Source organism: Paramormyrops kingsleyae, chromosome 7 (assembly GCF_048594095.1).
Source record: "Paramormyrops kingsleyae isolate MSU_618 chromosome 7, PKINGS_0.4, whole genome shotgun sequence".
Lineage (NCBI taxonomy): Eukaryota > Metazoa > Chordata > Actinopteri > Osteoglossiformes > Mormyridae > Paramormyrops > Paramormyrops kingsleyae.
In genome coordinates this window covers 36,410,507-36,429,323 of record NC_132803.1, presented here as the reverse complement: position 1 = coordinate 36,429,323, position 18,817 = coordinate 36,410,507, and the positions used below count along the sequence as shown (strand labels likewise).

Below are 18,817 nucleotides of genomic sequence, written 5' to 3'. Positions count from 1 at the left end.
GGTCACTGGCCTTTATAGGGGTCAACAGGTCACAAAGGCATTTCCAGTAATCAGTTTCACTTTCCATAGGTAACCAGGAGCTGACTGCAGGATTTTTCAGCATGTCACACATGCCAGAACATGCTGGAAGCTTGAATGTGTCACCAGCAAGGGAACAAAGATTATGCATAATTTCCAAAACCATCATGAAATAACTGGAGACCTACTGTGGATCTGTATTGTGATTATGAATTGTTTGTTTTTTTGTTTTGTTGTTTGTTAATATAAGTATTTTATTAAAATTCAACACCTGTTTCATATTTACGAATAAGTCAATTAAAATGGAACTATATCTCAAAAGAGGCCATGCAAAAGTCTACAAAATATGGCTTCTATCAGCTAAATCTCTAGTTAGGCATAGAAAACAGGCCCCCACCTAATACTGATACACAAAGAGCCAGATATTGCATATTTATGACTGTCCAGCTAAGTGTGTGAAGGGAGTTCAATGAGAAGTAGCCACCTGCCGTGGTTTCACTGCGGGAAAAGATTCCAGGTTCCTCTCTTAAATATTAAAACCACATTCCTCTCATTTTATATGATTATTTCTTGATTTATTGGCTGGAACCCAGTTGCCCGTGCTGATTGCCTCTAGCAGCAATATAAATGATTCTTAGCTTAGACTGAGAATATACCAGCTCAACACGTGGCTTTGCTGTGAACCATGCTAGCAGATATTGCAACCGTATGGACTGGTTTCACATGTAGTCCCAGTGAATAATGTGTGAAATCTGTGCCCTGCAAAGTGTGGATGATGGTTATGTCTGTGTGGATTATTCTACAACTAATGCTGTTCTGTTACATCATGGCCAGACAGAACGTAACCTGGCACCACATATCAGAATCTAGGCTTAAAAACAAGATGTCTCTACATTGGACTTTAAATGTTATCATAGATTAGTACAATATAAAAATAATCACATTTTGCTATAGGGCTGATTCATAATATTTTAAAATATGTAAATTCAACTGGAATGTTTAAAGCAAATATCAAATTCTGTTTTTTAAATTGGTTTTCTTATATATTTAATCCATTATGTATATCAGTTTGGTTAGAACAGCAGTTATTCATAATGTACTTCTCATTGGCCTACACACGTTTATAAGATATCAAAGTAAGTTACACTGAAGAGTGAGTCATTAGGCCACTTAAAATTAATAAATTGTTTTACATGGCCGCCCGCCTCAATTTTTTGGTGCCGCTTCGATTTTTTTTATATTTTATATTTTTCAAAAAATCGGTTTTTTTCACCTCAAAAACTGTCAGAGATCGTCAATCCTGAGTGACAGGGGCCCTACAAAATTAGGAAAATAACTGGATTGGTTTGGACTGGGGGGCCTAATATGATATGCTTTCATGGGGCCCAAAATCTCTAGCAACGCCCCTGGTCTCTTGTAGGGTGGTCCAATAATAGTGACCCTCATTGAGGTCAAACAACAGCACTTCTATTGTTTGAAACAATGGAAGTGCTGTTGTTTTGTTATTGTCAGGAGGACGCTTTTATTGGGCCATTCTGTGGCAAGACCATTAAACACTTAGACTAGGCATTTGTTTTGAAGGTTTCTCTTTTCTTGTAATTGTTTGAACTGTTGAGAGTTTAAAATGTTGAGATACTGACAAATTAAAGTTTAATTTTTTAGTTTTAGTAGGCTATATCTCTGTTGCCGATCGTCTTTTCGCTAAAAATATAAAATCCCCTACTCACCAATATTTTAGAAGTTTGAGTCATGTAAAACAATTTATTAATTTTAAGTGGCCTTATAGAGTGATTTGTAAAAGTGCCTGTTTTTATGGAATGACATCTGCGCATTGAACGTGGTGAAACGCATCTAAGGTTTTTTTTTGACAAGTGGGATTCCAACCTATTTGGTTTGCCTGTGAGTGTACAAAGATCAACCGTAGAATACGTGAGATCCGTTTGAATGTGATCCAGTTAGCGCCCCCTTGGTTAATTGGGCTACTTTTTGAAAGAATGATTTATCACAGAGAAAGCTTGCGAGAAGTTATGGAAACAAAAATTGTAGGCGTGACGCGGTAACCATTTTTCTATGAGACTTTTTAGGGTGGGGGTGTTTTAGGGGGAGAGATTTTACATCCTTTTCAGCGGGTATTTGACGACAGTTTGAAACCGAAAACGCGCAACTAGGACAAAAAAGCCACCTTTGGACTAAGATGATCTAGAGGCGGACAGATATGACGAAACGCGCATTTTATCCTTAGAGAGCGGCGATTATGTGTGGGAGAGCGAATTGCATATTAGTAAATGTGCGGTTGTCTTCGTCACTTTGAGCGTAACACCTTCCTCTGCTGCAGTCGTCTGACAGATGGGGTCTGAGCACAAGCTTGCCGGGAATAGAAGCCGGTGCGTCTTCGCTTCTATGGCCCTCATTTCCATTGTCGTCGTCGCATTTATAATTACAGCGTTTTCTTACAAGGTAAGGGCTCATTTTGCTCATTTTAAACACATATTCCAATTTATATGGCCGAGTTTCTTTTACTGAATTATAACTCGGGCTTTGAAGGGTTTTAACAAGTGCTCCATCACTGTAAACTCATCCCTCTCATCGCCGCTAATTAAATACAGCAGATGTAAGCTATATGGCAAACAAACAAACAAAAACAAAGAAAACATATGCCTAAATCGCTGCCTCATGTTTTTAATTGTGGTCTTTCATGAAGCGCTGCAGTTAATTTGGTTGTAGTCACTTTGTTAATAATGTTGTGATATAAATAACCTAATATTATATAATATACAATATAAACTTATTGTGCTATTTTGATTTCGTGTCTGCGTTTAAATTATTATTAATGTAACTTCATTCTCTTTTCTTATCTACCAAACCGCAAATACTAAATAAATACCTTAAATAAATCCTCAGGGAAGATACACCGAGTGATATGTTTTATGATGAGTTTCCAAGCATACCGATCCAAAACTAGTCCAAATATTGCAGTCAGTTAGTAAGCTTTATTATGATGATATTTATCGTGAATATTATAAGGGAGTATGGCACTTTGAATTGTGAGGTTATGTGTGGATAAAACAGTGTGTGCTTTTGGATTAATTGCAATATAATTACAGAGCAATGTTTTCGGGTCTGGTGTCTCAACTTTGATGGTGGGCAATTGGTATTTTGCAAACTCATTTTATGATAAGCAAAACGTATCAGAATATTTTTCAAAGGATCTATTGTTTCCTACATCCGCAATCTATAGCGGCGTCGAATTCCGTAAAAAAGCATAGACTTTGCCCAACACTGGAAAAACTGCGTATTTCCTGTCCTTGGTAGTTATTAGGCCTACCACTTAGTGCTTTTAATAAACTCTATGCCGCAACACAGCAAACCTTAGAAACGTGTTGTGGACCTTTGTACAACCAAGTAAAACACGTAAACTTTACAATAAATTAATTTAGGTTAATGTGTATAAAGCAGTTACTGTTGTCAGTTAATGCAGGCCTTGGTTGGTATTAAACAGCGAAATGGGTGCTTTCGTGCAAAGCCTCCGTTTCACGTTGACTCGTCAAGTCGCTCTGCACGCTTCAGCTGTTTTTTTTCCCTCATGTCGTTATCGTCTTTTACGCTAATCTCCCCGTCGCAGTGTCTGCCCCCACACTTAAGTGTTACCAGGTTAACTAGTTATTTGTCAGCCTGCTCGTGCCTCCACGTGCTGTGGCACGAACCCATCAGTACGCCGTTACTTCAGTTGCCATGGCTACAGCCTCACTCTCGCAACCTCACCCTCGCAACCTCACCGCTAGAAAGTCTTTAAATAAAATCGCAGTGTACGTTTTAAATACGGCGTTTTAATTGTGGATTGCTTCAGCTGTGAGACGAAGCTGTGTCACTGCTGTATAGCCAGGGGTTTATGCTAGTGGATTGCAACAGGGTAAACAATTCACAAAATAGGCTACAGCAGAAGTAGCCCAACCTCAGCGACATGTATTCATCATTGTCTTTCTGAAATTAGCCCGATTTGGCGTGTATACGCAATACATAGTGATGTAGAGAAATGTGGCTTTGAAACAAGTAGTGGGCGAAATGTGTGGTGCGCTGTCGGTGACTAATAGGTCTACCCCACCCTTTGTGCATTTTAAAAAGCAGAACAGTACTTAAAGGCATGCAGTGATTAGCCGCGCACTGTGAATCGCACCCACCATGGATGACGAAACTTTAATTCTCCCACCATTACACTACATTTATACTCACATCCTTTTTACACACCTTACTTATCGTAGTGACCAGTATCGTCTCTGGCACAGAAAGCATGGTAGGGCACAAATAAACACTAACATGCACAGTACTTGCTCAGTGAATCCTAACACAAATGCACCTCATAATGTAATACACAAGCATGCATTGATGTAACGGGGGCAGGAGTAAGCAGAAGTGGAGACAGATGTATTAGTGGCATTATCAATAACAGCATTTGACCTCACAGAACTGGTATATTGCCCTGTTATACCGCATCGAATTACAAATCCAGCCATTACTTATTAAGCAGTAATTGACCACTGTTATAAAACATTCAAAGCAAAATTTCAGAACAGGGAAACCAACTACATTAAGGTCTTTCACTTACAGTGAAAACCACCTTGCAATAATGCAAATTAGTCTCATCAGTGACGTTCACTATTAGAAAAGAAACGTTGCACGACGATATTTCATCTAGGCAAACTTTTAATCTCTAATTTATGCTCTAATGGCAAGCTGATAAGTCTGCATTTTAATAAATTGTTCACTTGAGTTATTTCATTACTCTGCTAGTGGTGGCTAACATATTATCTAACTGTTGGTTGAAAGACCAATGACAGCGTTTGTACTGTACGTCAAATCGACCAGCGTTACATTTTATTGCCATTTTATTTTGATCGTGTGCTACATCTCATTATTTAAAGCGCGTTGAACATGCGCATACAGTGTTCAGTTGCTCACTTGCTTCAACAACCGCTAACGGGCCCCATGTGCACCGAAGGAGGACTGTTAGGAGCATGACATTGCTACCATTGTCATATGCAATAAATGTACAACAATACTGGTTAGTTGTGAAGAAAATATATATATTGTCAGACTGAATTACTGATCATGTAGCACACCACTCAACAGCGATATCTGGTTGCCCTGTCCCTGTAAGGCTCTAATTAGAGAAAAGCATTCTGGGAGTAGAAAGGTTAATGGTATTTTGCAATTATTTGTGTTGCACGTTTATTTTCTTGTTATGTTTCTCTTGTCGTTCTGGAGTTTGTATAAATGCAGCCCATGTAAATATTTCGTGGGGGTAAATCAGGCATGGCAGGCGTGCAAAATTTGCTGACCGGGGCTGGAGAGTGATGGTAAAACTTCTTGCCAGCTAATTTTACCACTACTAAAAAGCGGAACGGCAGATTTCCGGGAGTCTCCCAGAATTTCCGGGAGAGGTTGGATGTCTGAATGAATTCCACTCTGCAGCGCTATAGCGCTTTTTCCCTATGCTTTCTTCAACACAAAAGAGTCGCACGGTGATGACGAAAGTGTGCTCGGACCAGGATCCAAAGTGCAATGTGAACGCACACCAGCGTGGGCAATAAGGAGGGAGTACGCATAAGAATATAGTCCCACGTTATACAAAATATCTCATTTTATTGTGCAGAATAGTGTTGCACGGAATACTGGCATTGAAAAGGTACCGTGGTACCGCATTTATGAAAGCTATTAGGTATTATATTTCTTTAGTACCGGTTCTGATTTAGTTATACCCTATGTCAGAATTGCTTGCATCATGCTATATAGAATACTGAACTGTCAGCTAATTAAATATGATCTCCCTATAGCTTCAAGTAACTGATTTATGTAAGGGATCTTATAATATAGCAAGATTTTATAATATAGCAAATAGACTACATTTACATCAACAAACTATATAGCACCTGTACCTACAGGTTATTATGCTATGATATGTATTTTAAGCAATTTTATAGTCAAGCATTATGCTCTGCGGGAGAAGTTTGTTTATTGGGCAGATGAATGGAAGAAAGGAGAAGAAAGTGCTGTATGCTTAACGGGGGCTTATATTATCTGTAAAGAAAAAAAATGACGCGACTTGTACAGCCTACATGCATCGTTAGTGAAAGGACTAGCGGAGCAGTAAGAGCTTGGTAGGTTTCCATTCTTCAAGGTGATTGAGTGGGTGTCACCAATAAAGTTTGTTTGTTGTGTTACTGAATGTTGCAGTATTTTTTAAATGCTGATTTTGAGTGTAGGCTGCTATCAAGAGTTGTTGGTTGTGTTCGTGGAAAATGCTTAATGTGGAGTAATTCTGGAGGTGTATGTGTAAAATGTACCCCCGCAGTTTTCCGGAACGTTCTCTCTTTTTGCATTTTGCATGTTTAATGTTAAAGCGTTTATTAGTCACTTAGAATTTTGTATGTCAGCAATGGAAAAAGCAGGAATTCCAAATATTCGGCAAAAACATTTTCAGTGACTATTTGAGGACTTAAATCTCATGTTAAACAGCATGCAGTACTGAAATAATGTATGCCACTGGAAACAAAACTATACATTTAACCTCAGTGAAGGATGCAAAAAAACAGTAGCTACATTTCACATTATGACGGTAATTTGAGCTTGAAAGCATTTCTTGTACTGTTTAAATATGCGTCAACAGAATCAGCTTAAAATTTATGCACAAAAACGAGGTTTTTTTAATGCTGTAACTGGTATTACACATATTGTGACCAGATAATCGATGTCAGGGAGGACACTGAGCTAGGACAGGAATTGTAAATTACCATTTCAATTAAAAAGACCTTGATTTCACTTTAGCACTGAGTTCTCGATGTGTGCTAATTAATCAGTCTCCTATAATCGTGCATGTGTCACTAATGCTAATGTGAAACAGCTGCATGAGTCTTTCAGTCAAGGAAACAAACCAGTCAAAGCACAAGAAAAACAGCTAATTAGCCGAGCACAGGAGCCTTTCAGTTTGCTCAGTGTCCTCCCTGACATGGATTATCTGGTCACCCTAATTACACTGGTATAGCTTACCGATGTTTTGCTAGTTTGCGTCCCATTGGCACTGAGCTTAGCGTGACCACAGAGCGATTTTGCCTCATATTAACATTTTTATTTTGCATATTTAGCAGACGCGTTTGTCCAAAACAATATTACATTACAAAGATAGGGCTGTCAGTTAATCTGATCTTCCAGTGAATGCCCAGGTACAAGCCTCAGATGAAGAGAAACTTACAAGGCTATCCCTGGGCCTGCATCCAAGTGCGTTTCACTTTCAACCAGAATGCAACCGAAATTCTGCCAGATGTCAGGGGCAAGCTTGATTACTGTAACAGGCAGCTCCTCCGTGACACATTCTGTCAGTCTCACATCAGACAACCTTTCACTTTCAGCCAAAAGTGACAGCAGCCTGTCCGTCTGCCTTCCAAATTCCATCGAATCGGCATCATCTAACCGACCACAAATGTCTTCAAATTAAATCTCCCCGTATTCACACCTAGACAAGGAAGCATTCTTGCCTACACAGCAGAGGTGTCTCTATAAATGGAACAATTATACTTCTACCTTATTAGTTGCCATAGCTGCGTTAAAAATAACAATCAAGTTATTTTACCCATACCATACGTAGTATTATGTAGCAGCCGTCAAGTAGCTTTATAGCTTGTAGGCATCTGAAGAAGGCACCTCTGTGCCTCTCAAGGCTATGGTTATTATAATAATCATTATTAATAATTATTATTATATGAATAATAATAACAACAGCAATAATTATTGTGATCCACTACGAACAGGAGTGAATTCTACGCTGATGTTCTCAGTGATGCACACAGCATAACTCTAAAGACCAAAAGTGTGACTGCTTGAGAGGTTGGCATTCAGCCACAATGTGCCGACCAGTGGGGGCCAGCTCACACCTCCTCAGCTGGAGGTGAGAGAAATTATCAGGTGCTTGAAGTTGTCAGAAACCGCACAAAAGAGACATCTGTGGGACCTCTGAAACCTTTTCATCATTTTGATTTCTATTTTTTTTTTTTCATTGTCTGGGCATTCTCTTTTTTGTATTACAGTGCGAGTGGAACTCAGTGGAATATAAAAGTGTACAAATAATGATGGAAGCCTGTGATTGGAAGGTTGCTGGTTCAAGCTCTTTTGCTGGCACAGTAATTAAACTTGGGATGTCCCAATCCACTTTTTTGGTACCTTGATCCATTCAATATTTATGTCTGCTGATTCCAAACCTGATCCAATCTTTTAGTGAATATTTAAATATACATACACATGCAGTAGGTGTTGGTTCAGTCTTCATCTGACTAAGCCTTGTGATTTTACAGTATTCTTCCTTATGATGTTTCTTGAAGTGCCTAATTAGATGGATTGTAGATTAGATGTGATTGTAGATTCTCTTGCTACCTCCTCTTGAAAGCATGATATTGCAAACATTGCAGGGAGCTGTTAAGCTACTTTGAGTTTCCCATTTAAAGAATTTCTACACAATTGACACCTGGGACAGAGGAAGGGTAAAATTTATCCACCCAAGTAGGAGCCGGTTTGCGTGGTTGTCTGGCACTCTGTATAATTTGCCAGTCTTGGGGGGGGGGGGGCCTGGTTCCCTTGGTATATTTTGATCTGCCCCCCACTCCCAACCTCCTCTGTTACTGATTGATCTTGATAGTTTGTAGTTTCAAGGAAGGCTTGCTGCAGCATGTGACAATCAGCGCAACTACCATAAAATTGACAGACATGGGAAATGAAATAGATTGGGCTTCGGTAGCCAATACCGATCAATTAAAAAATGCCTAGATTGGCCCCGATTCTGATCCTTGATTTCGGCTTGGGACATCACTGGATTTATCCATTGTACCCTTGAGCATGACCTTTAACCTCAAATAGTCCAAGGACTGGCTGACCCTGCTTGGATAAAAGCATCTGTTAAATAAACTGGGGGCTTTGGGTGGGGATGCTGTAAAACGTTTGGAGACAATGTAATGTTGTGATAACGCACTATACAAAAATAAATTTGTTGTTATTGTTGTTGAAAGGGAAGAGTTAGCTGGCTCTGGTCATCCTGCAGGGGAGGTGTTGGCTATAGTGAACTTGGTCAGAAGTGGAAGTCAGGCACCCTGTTTATTCATATTGTCAAAGAGCAAGCACACTGCTGAAAGATGGAACTCACATGCTGAGGATGCTGCCTCAACCGAGGCTCTTTTGAAGCCATGAACAGGGTATTTTCATTGTTTCTGGGGCCACACTCGAGAAGTTTCAAAATGTGTGAAAAACTCGATAAGTATCTAGCAAGCAGAGCTAAACAATGGTAGCTGGTTTGTTTGCAGAATGCGCTGCTTCAGCATCTCCTAAATAAGGAATGCCTTTATTTAATATTTAGTGTAGTAACTTGACTGGCCAAGATGTGTGGTTTGAATGGTGGTGAACACTGATGCATTTCGGATAGAACAGGCGCAAAGTCTCCTCACCCCTCCTGCTCTTTTCTGTGGAGTTGGTTAACTAGATTTTGGCAGCGGTGTCATCTGTGGAAAATGATTCCTCTCTCCAACCATTGAAATGATGGAAAAAAATATGAAAACCACTCAACCTGTAAAGACTTGGCAGGTTTGCTCTGAATTAACTGGTGCTTAGGTCTAATTTGCTTTAGCACTTGGAGACCAAGAACAGAGTAATATATTTAAAAATGATCTAGTGCTATGAAGGATGAGTCTGAGTAATTATGGCCATGTATCAGGTGTCTGTATGAACAGCAGCATGCTCATGATACAGTTCATTAATGATTCATTGATTAATGATATGAGATTGGATTCTAGAAGTTTTTTTTTTTTTAGGTTTACAGATGGAGAGGACCAGGAAAATCAGTAATGCAAAGGCCCTAATTCATTTGACATTTTGGTTAAAAATAAAGTGACAAAAGAACAATGTTTTTTTACAAAACGTAAAAGTGAAGTTAAAAAAGAAAGATGCCCTAATTCATGGCTTTTTATGCAGACAAAATCCCAGGCCTGTGCAAAAGCCACCCAAGTAAATTATAGCATTATTTTTGTTAATTAGCCTTGTTACTGTGTTATTACAATTGCACATTTGTAATAAGCTGAGTAATTTATTTATCACTGCATTTTATTGTAATAGTTAGAATGTTGATGCCATAACTACTATTAACATCCCCTTTATTTATATTTCAGGAGTCAAAGATTTGGGATGACCGTTGGAAATTTCAACACCTGAATGGTATTATTATTATTATTATTATTTATTAACATATTCCTTGGACAGGGAACACATATGGTTTCCTAACTCAACAAGTATTAGACAGATCTTCCTCAGACTTTGCAGACACATTATATGGGTAAAGGTCAGGAAATTTTCAGACAGCTCACATCAAAACTGAAGCAGTGCCGCTTAGTGGCAGTAGAGGCAAGGGTGGCTGCAGAAGATGCTTGACCATGTGAACTGAATAACCATATTGGATCTTTGATGGATCTTATCCACTTCACAAAAATATCATGTGGATGAAAATCTAAACCTCGTACACCTGAGACAAATCGCCCCAAAACTGAAGCAGCAGAGAATGGAAAGGGCAGCTGCAGAAGCCATTTTGTGAGCACAGTAAATCTGAAAGGATCTGATGGATCTTTTTCAAACTTCCCCGGAACATTGTATGTAGGTCAGTGGTTCTCAAATTGTGGGGACCAAGATGATTTTTCTGCATATTTACGTTGTGTATATTGTGTACTGTGGCATAAAGTTTAGATGGTATGATGGTATGAAAAATTTTATAGTGCCCGAGACTAGTGTAGGGGGCTACAGATAGATGTTGGGGGTGTAGGAGGAGTAGGGATTAGATGGGAAAATCTGGGCAAAATATTGTTGTTCCTATAGCATTGTGATATTAATATTCCATCCACAGTCCTATGTGGGACTAGGCGTTGGATGATGGCTGGGTGTATAATTTTTTATATAAATGAATTTTTCTCTACCTCAACTTCCTGACAGCTGTAAATCTGTTTAAGCACTCAAGGCCAACCGTCCAGGTCATTATCCAATGGACCACCTGCTCTCCATAACATATAACTGTCTACAGCATGCATGAAGGGCCATGCAACAAGGGCGTCCTGTTGCACACCCACAGCTGAGGAGGCAGACACTTCCAGTTCAGCCTGCTTTTTCCTTTGCCCCCCCTTTTGTCTTCTACAACTTTCGTATGTCTAGCTGACCCCTAAGGAGGGCTTGGGCTAAACCTTCACCAGAAGCTTCTATCACATTTAGTCCCCAAGCATGTGCATGATAGTGTGGTGTGTGGAGTCACTTGCAGGGTGTTGCCCCCACACTTGCAGGCCACAGGCTGCAGTGGGGGGGTGGGAAGGCTACAGTTTATTTCTTCTTTCTTCATACGGTTGTTCAGGCTTGAGGTTGAGAGCAGGAAGCAGCGAGTGACGCTTGTTCCCGTAACGCTGTCACCCTGGGGCGTGAGTGTGTGTCCCCACCGCTGGGCTCCTCGCTTCCGTCCATGAGCGCCTGTCGCACACACGTGCACCCATGCTGACGCACGTCTTTGTTTTTGTTGGCGTCGTCTTTTTCTCAAACCTGATACAAAATATAGCAAAACAGCATGACGTGATGGAAGAACTTTGTTATTGAGGCATGCCGCAAGGCCCTGAGAGGTGCCATATTTGTATGAGATGGTGGCGTCATTTTGCGTGACGTCCGTCACCATATCTGCCTCTGAATTAGTGCTGCGTTGAAGATCCCAGTGACAAACTGCATTTTTCAAACTCAGATTCACATAAGTGACTTGCCGCCCCTCCGGTTATAACAAGTTTAGTGAGGTGTGTGGCTTGATGTCTTTTTTATTCATTTTTGGCTTTTTAAGTATTTTCAGTGTCCCTTACACTGAAACCCTGAGTTCAGCAGCCAAATACGGAGTCATTTGTTAACTAGTATTGCAGAGACACCAGAATCACAAAATTCTGAATTTAGTATATTTGGGTTTCAGTTTAGCCACAACGCTAAGCGAGAACTTTCCTTTAACATCATGAAAATCTTGCATGAGCTGCAGTTTCTGTAGTGGTAGTAAAGCGAGAATAGCACCTTGGTCAGGCTTATGTCTCATCTTCTGCTTTCCATCCATAGCCACCACCTTGCTGAAACTCTTCCAGACACAGTCCAACAGCTATGTGTTCCTAGCAGGTATGAAACTGCGAATCAGCCTCCTCTCCGCCCCAACTCTTTTTCCCTTTTATTTTGCTCATTTCCAGAATTGCTTGAGTCTGGTGAAAATGCACATCAGGTTTTTGCAAGACATGAGGGATCAGATTCTCAATGTGCATTCTTGAACCCAGTTTTTCCCAATCTGGTCCTTGGACACACACAGACAGTCCATGTTGGGATTGGGAAACACTGCTTTAACTAATAAAGAAATACAAGAAAACCTTCTGTACAGACCTTTTTGTGGGTTTGTGAACAAATATGTGCAAGTTTGTTGAAGGGCCTATCTACATGAGGTTATTCTGTATTTCTTTTATTTTTATGAAACATTGGTGGCTCCAAACTAATTGATGTCCTCCCCTTTACAGCTGCAGTGATAAACTACACACAGAACGACCTGGGACGCCTCGAATGGGAGGAACAAGGGCTCCTTCAGAAGAACATGCACCTGGACAAGACGAAGACCATGATATATGTAAATGAGCCGGGCATCTACTTGCTGTTCACCCAGGCAACCTTCAAGCTAACAGCAAGACACAGCACAGATCTGGAGCTCCGGGTCTACCATAAGTATCAGGAGAGGGAGGATGAGATCTCCGCCACATTGCACAAGGCCTGTGAGGCTAGTACAGAGAGAGATGCAGTCCTCAGCCACTCCGTTCTGCTGCGCATTGTGCAGGGCAACAGCATCAGCATCTCAGCCAATCCAAGCAGGCTGGTGGACCGGGAATTGAACCCTGTAACCAGCTTCCTCATTCTCCTCAAGGTTGCTGACCTGTGAGGCGACAGCTCTGCCACTCCACTTTGCTTCTCTGTCTCACTTCAGCCTGATGGCCCAGATGTGCGAGGCGGTGCTGGCGAAGGGGTCATGGTGGTGACATGCAACCTGGGTTTGATGAACAACAGCGGGACTGTTGAACGCTCCTCTGTACACAGTCACTCACCCTGTCCAACACAGCCGGATGCTGATCACCTCGAAACGCAGAGAAAACGCGACCTTCCTCAGTTCTCTTTCACGGCAAAGTATCACTTCAGCAAATATTCACACATGTATATATTCCAAAGTGTGGCACTAGAGGGCCACCTAAGGCCTTAGCTAGTGAAAGGCACGCTTTCCAATGTCAGGATCAGTGCTGTCACACAGCTGGAATCTTCTATGCTAAATCTCAGCAGTCACTCAGGGATCTATACCATTAAAGGAGAGCATTGTGGCGCCTCCTACAAGATCTGCCAAATACTTGGAGCAATATGAGAGCAGCATCAAAATTGACCATAGAGTTTCGACTTTTAATTAATGCAGAGTGAGAATTGCATGTGTGTGTGTGTGTGTGTGTGTGTGTGTGTGTGTGTGTGAGAGAGAGAGAGAGAGAGAGAGAGAGAGACACACACACACACAATTAAACATGAAATTGTCTGTACATTATCCATATACGTATGATTCCACATGTCATTATTCCCCTCCCTCTACCTCCACCCCCTCCCATTTTAAAAGTTCTGTTGGTGTCAGTATGCCATGTTCTTCTGTTTCTGCTGGCCTCATTAGGACAGTGGGAGGTGTATTTATGAAGCAGCTATGAATTTTACCACGAGCAAACCAGATTTTTTAATGAAATATGTTAATAAAAACCACTTCTATTATTATTATTATTATTATTAATAAACATTTTTATTTTATTATTATGTTGCTACTAATAAACTATTTTGTATGTAATGAGCTACTTTTTACAATGTTTTGCGCTACTTGATAAGTATTGGGGTCACTGGGCACATGAAGCTTTTTGATGTAGGCAAACCAGCTACACTCCTTACTTAATGCACTCGTTATTATTAAGTTACTCATCTAATGTCTTTTGTGTTCATCCTCATTATTGTAGCTTTCTTTGTTAATGTTTTAACAGGTAGGAAATTACAGTAACGCCTTCACATTTGCCAGGGTTAGAGGCAGAGGATCATCGCTAATGTGAAAATTCGCAAATAATGCTTGTGCCTATTATTAAAAACCCAAAATTAATGGTACTGAGAAGTTTAAACGTTGCTGCAAGAAAGGCGAGATTCCACGGTCACAAAGACAGCTATATGCATACATGAGTGAGGATGGTTGACGAGACAAAGATGCACGGGGTACCCAAGCCAATCTTTTGCAAATCTTTTTTTAAATAAATAACTTTTGATATTAAAATATAATAAGCTAAGCCTTACACTAAGAAATATTAAATGAACATTTATATATTAAATACATTTACATATTAACATTTATGCATTAAATAATGATTTGGATGACATAAGACTATCAGTATTATTAATGGCTTATTTTTGGTTTCTTTGGCAAGCTCCAAAAATATTCACATTTAATTGTTCATTGTCAAAAATATGAATGCCAAATTTGCGAATCTGAAGGGGCGACTGCACTGCTTTTTAATAGATTTTACCTGTTTAAGCTGTTTTGAAAGCTGTGTTTTGTGAATATCATGTGATATATTTATAATTATAAATTAATGTTTTTTACGTCACTGTTTATATATTTGTCCATTTCATATGCTAGGCCTATGTGAAATGCCAGAAATACCAATTTCACAGAAGTTTTTTTATATATATTTTCTTGAAAGAGCTACATACACAGAATGAATGTATAAAATGAAGTTTTTGTACCTGAATTACTTATTTGTAACTTTATTATTCGGATTAAAGGGGAAAATAAGATACTTCTGACTATGAATTGTTTTTAATCTAGGCTACCTGATACTCATGCGAAGGGCAGTGATTGTATTATGGCAGGAACAGAGGAAGGCGTCGAGGTGCTTTCTCTGAATCGAAAGGGTCCTTCCCAGAAGATAAGCTAAATGCGTTTTTTTCATCGTTATTTCTTGGAAGAGCATGCTACAGCTTCCTTCGTATGGGCTACACATCGTGATTATTAGCTCACTAATCTTACCATAGTTTGTATTCGCTCTTGTATAAACGGCTGGGTTTTTTCCACCGAGATTACAAAGCTGCATACTTTGCACATTTCTTAAGGTAGGGTGACCATATGTGCCCCTTTTGGGGACCTGAAATGTCTGGGATTTCGTTTTGCTGCTTCTTGACATTTGCATTTTACAGCCAGATTACCTTCTGCAAGCATATTCACGTTGCTTTCATTCCTCTGTCCTGCCCCAGTGGCTTATTTTTTGCAAAGCAAAATAAGGTATTAAGCATAATTGTACTGAGATGAAGCGAGAGTTCAGAAACATTATCTTCTTTTGCCAAGAATAGCTTTCACACATCTGGTAAAACTGCAGCTATTTTTATAGTTGATAAACGCGAATCCATCTTGTGTTAGCTTTAGCGTCCTGTTTCTTTCTACTCCGATATACATTCACTCCATCTTAAGTTGAAATTCAAGATCAAAATAAACTTTGTCTATTAGCCTACTCGCCTTAAAGGGAAGCGCAGACTATTTTCCAAGAGACCTTTCATTTACGTTTTTTTCACATGACATTTACATTAAGCATAAATGACTGCATAACTTTCGCTGCAGTTTCTCATCCGTCCAGTAAGAACAAAACGGAAACGTAAGAAGAGAGCAAAAAAAAGATGAAAAGCGTTTTTCCAATACGTCACCAGCCGACTTCCGAGAAAAATCAACAGGACATATAACCAGGCATACAAATATGCCAACAAACACAGAAAAGCCGCTATATATTCTTTAACAGCTCATGAAAAACATGAATGATAATTTTCACATATGCATATTACTCGTAGCATCTAAAGACACAAATGGGGCCTCCTCTATAAAACCATTAATTAAGCTTGTGTTTTGCTGTTAAAAATCCTCTGCGATCAATCCTGCCAGATCCCTACACACAATAAAGACACCGAAAAAATATGACAGAAACGGAATGAATATTTGCATACAGCTGTCAAAGCAGTGGTAGGAAAAATATAGTAAATGTACCATACCCCTTGTAATAGCTGGTAGGGGTGGGGTATACTATTTTTGTTCCTGAGATTTCAAGTTGTATATATAATAGGTCTATATCGTTTAGACAAACATATTTTTCATGCGAGTTATGCTGAACCTAATGGCCGACTTAACAGATAGCACGGCAAAACAACCTGCAAGGAGCAAAGGGTCACATACAAATTAAGAAGTACGAATTGAAAGACAAACAAGAAACACGAACTAGTCAAACCACATTTTTTATAAAAGCTCTATAAAATATTTTAGTACATTCATAGCGATATTCTTTTTTCGAACGGCAAACAAACTACAAACAAACCAAAGACAATAACAAGTCCGGTAAATATCTGATATTGCATGCTAGGATACTGTTCACGGTCATGATATGGTATTCTCTAAATCGAGCACGTGCAATTACATTTATAACTATTAATACATTTAACAAAATAAACATTTTAAAAGATTTATAAAATAGAATTTACTGTTGAGCGTGTAAGCCGCCATGTTGAAATTACGTCACAGGGGCAACTCGGACAAAAAAATCTTGTCCGACATCAACGTCATAAAAGAGGCGTGTTTCCGACGGGAAGTGATGTTTTTCGTGACGTTTTCATCCGAGTTCCGACTTGGAGAGAAAAATAATCGAACGCACCATTATTCTGAGTAGTGGTTATTACCACTGTCTTTTCCCCGTTTTTCTCCTCCTTCCCTGTATGGACACCGGAGGGCTTTGATCTTATCGACATGAAAATGTCTGAATGAGATACTGTTTATGGTATCACGCACTATCGACGTCATCCGATTTTCGAATTCCGAGATTACGTCACATCCGCTAAAAACTCGGGAAAACAGAGTCGGATGCGTTCCATTTGCCACAGAAGTAGGAATACCATGAACCCATATGAAAAAGCAAAATTTTTTGCTTAGTCGGACAACCTGTCGTATTTAAATACCTCCGTTTAAATGGCCTTTATCTTCATTCACTTACAATTAGCCCGAACTACCTTAAATCCGACAAATAATCCGACTAATCATGAAATCTAATTCTAGCCCGGTTAATTGGTAGCCATTCAATTAAATTCTTTTATTGTCATGTGTACAAGTACGAGTACCGTGTACAATGCCATGCTTGCTTGCATGTGCTCCTGCAGACAGTGAACATAGACAACAAGACGGATAGACAACAGGATGACAAGTGAATGAATGATAAAGTGAATTATAAATAAGTAAATAAATGAGACAGGTTAATGATTGTTCATGAGTCTGATTGCAATTGTTAGCAATATCACATGACACGGTGCTTCACGTATAAAACTCCGTAGCAACATGTCCAAACATAAGTTGGATGGTATAGTGTGTGCGACCAATTTAATGAGCCACAAATGAAAAGTAGTGCTTAAACAGTATAAAACTACAACTTTCCCTGCTGTTGATAAAGGGCGCAGCCATCTTGGATTCTGAACTTGGGATCCTCTGTGCTGTCCGAGATATTTCTGGGATCTCCGAGAAACAGGAGTGCGCATGTCGTCACTTCCGGCTTCAAAACTCGGAATCCGAGTTCCGAGGGCAAATAGAATGCAGAAAAATACTCCGACAGTGGCTCATACGAAAGGAGGGAGAGCGCCGGTGTTCTGACAAAACATCCTACCTATCGAGACGTGCTATCGAGCCTTTCTGCGCATGTGCAGTTCCACCGTTTTGGGATTAGGGTTAGGTTTTAGGGGTTAAGGTTAGGGTTAAGGTAAGGGTTTTAGGGGGTTTTTGGGGTTTAGGGTTAGGGTTAAGGTAAGAGTTAGGGTTAGGTCTATCGATTAGCACTACTGTAGGATGTTATGAGGAGAGGTTAGCTGAGCTGAATCTGTTTAGCCTTGAGCAAAGGAGACTTGATCCAGGTCTATAAGATTCTAACGGGTCTGGATGCTGTTCAGCCAAATGGCTATTTCAATATTAGTTTAAATACTAGAACTCGTGGCCATAAGTGGAAATTAGCGGGAGAACATTTTAAAACAAATTTGAGGAAGCACTTCTTTACACAGCGTGTAGTTAGCAGACATCCCAACCTGCAACAACTCATTTCAGGGAGGTTCCCCCCCTGGCAAGAAGGGAAACGACTTTATTTCACACAAGAGAATTTCTACATTGGCCATATGTATAATTTTTTGTTAATTCATTTTTTCTAGTCAGCACACTAAATTTCGAAGGCTCTAGAACCGATAACTTCGGTCCTCGAGAAGTTAAATAAAAGGCCGTCCACACTGAAATCTGATTGGCTTATTTTGCTAAGTAGACCAATCAGGATGCTCTCTGTCTAGCACGGGCTACATGAACAGGCACACACGCAGGGATCCATACTTACGCACGCTCTCTCTTCTCTCTCACGATTTTCTCAAGCGCGCGATTTTCTCAAGTGCGCGATTTTCTCAAGTGCGCGATGGACACGTTACTGTCTCGCGCGCATGCTCTTGTGTGCTTGCTTTAGTTTCCGGGACATTGCAGACGCCTGTAGAGTGGAGCTCCACCGGAAATACGTCACCTCCACAGGAAATACATGATTTTAAGGGGCGTAAAGTGGAGCTCCACAGGAAACACGTGACCCAACTGTGTGTTACAGCGGAATTTCAGTTGTAAAATTCTCAA

The 18,817-nt window shown here is 39.9% G+C and overlaps 1 protein-coding gene across 1 annotated transcript; it reads left to right on the top strand.

The window, feature by feature from the left end:
* Nucleotides 1–1,977: 1,977 nt before the first annotated feature.
* On the top strand, nt 1,978–14,943 carry LOC140592161 (uncharacterized). Its single transcript, XM_072714892.1, has 4 exons — nt 1,978–2,475; nt 10,218–10,263; nt 12,166–12,222; nt 12,609–14,943. The coding sequence occupies exons 1-4, from the start codon at nt 2,365–2,367 to the stop codon at nt 13,019–13,021; spliced, it is 627 nt and encodes a 208-aa protein (XP_072570993.1). The 5' UTR covers nt 1,978–2,364; the 3' UTR covers nt 13,022–14,943.
* Nucleotides 14,944–18,817: the final 3,874 nt, after the last annotated feature.

Bases quoted from the DNA above. Each gene is read 5' to 3' on its own strand.
- LOC140592161 (XM_072714892.1), top strand. From the start codon at position 2,365: ATGGGGTCTGAGCACAAGCTTGCCGGGAATAGAAGCCGGTGCGTCTTC. The intron at 2,476-10,217 runs GTAAGGGCTCAT...TTTATATTTCAG, and splicing joins TTACAGCGTTTTCTTACAAG to GAGTCAAAGATTTGGGATGA. The intron at 10,264-12,165 runs GTATTATTATTA...TTCCATCCATAG, and splicing joins GAAATTTCAACACCTGAATG to CCACCACCTTGCTGAAACTC.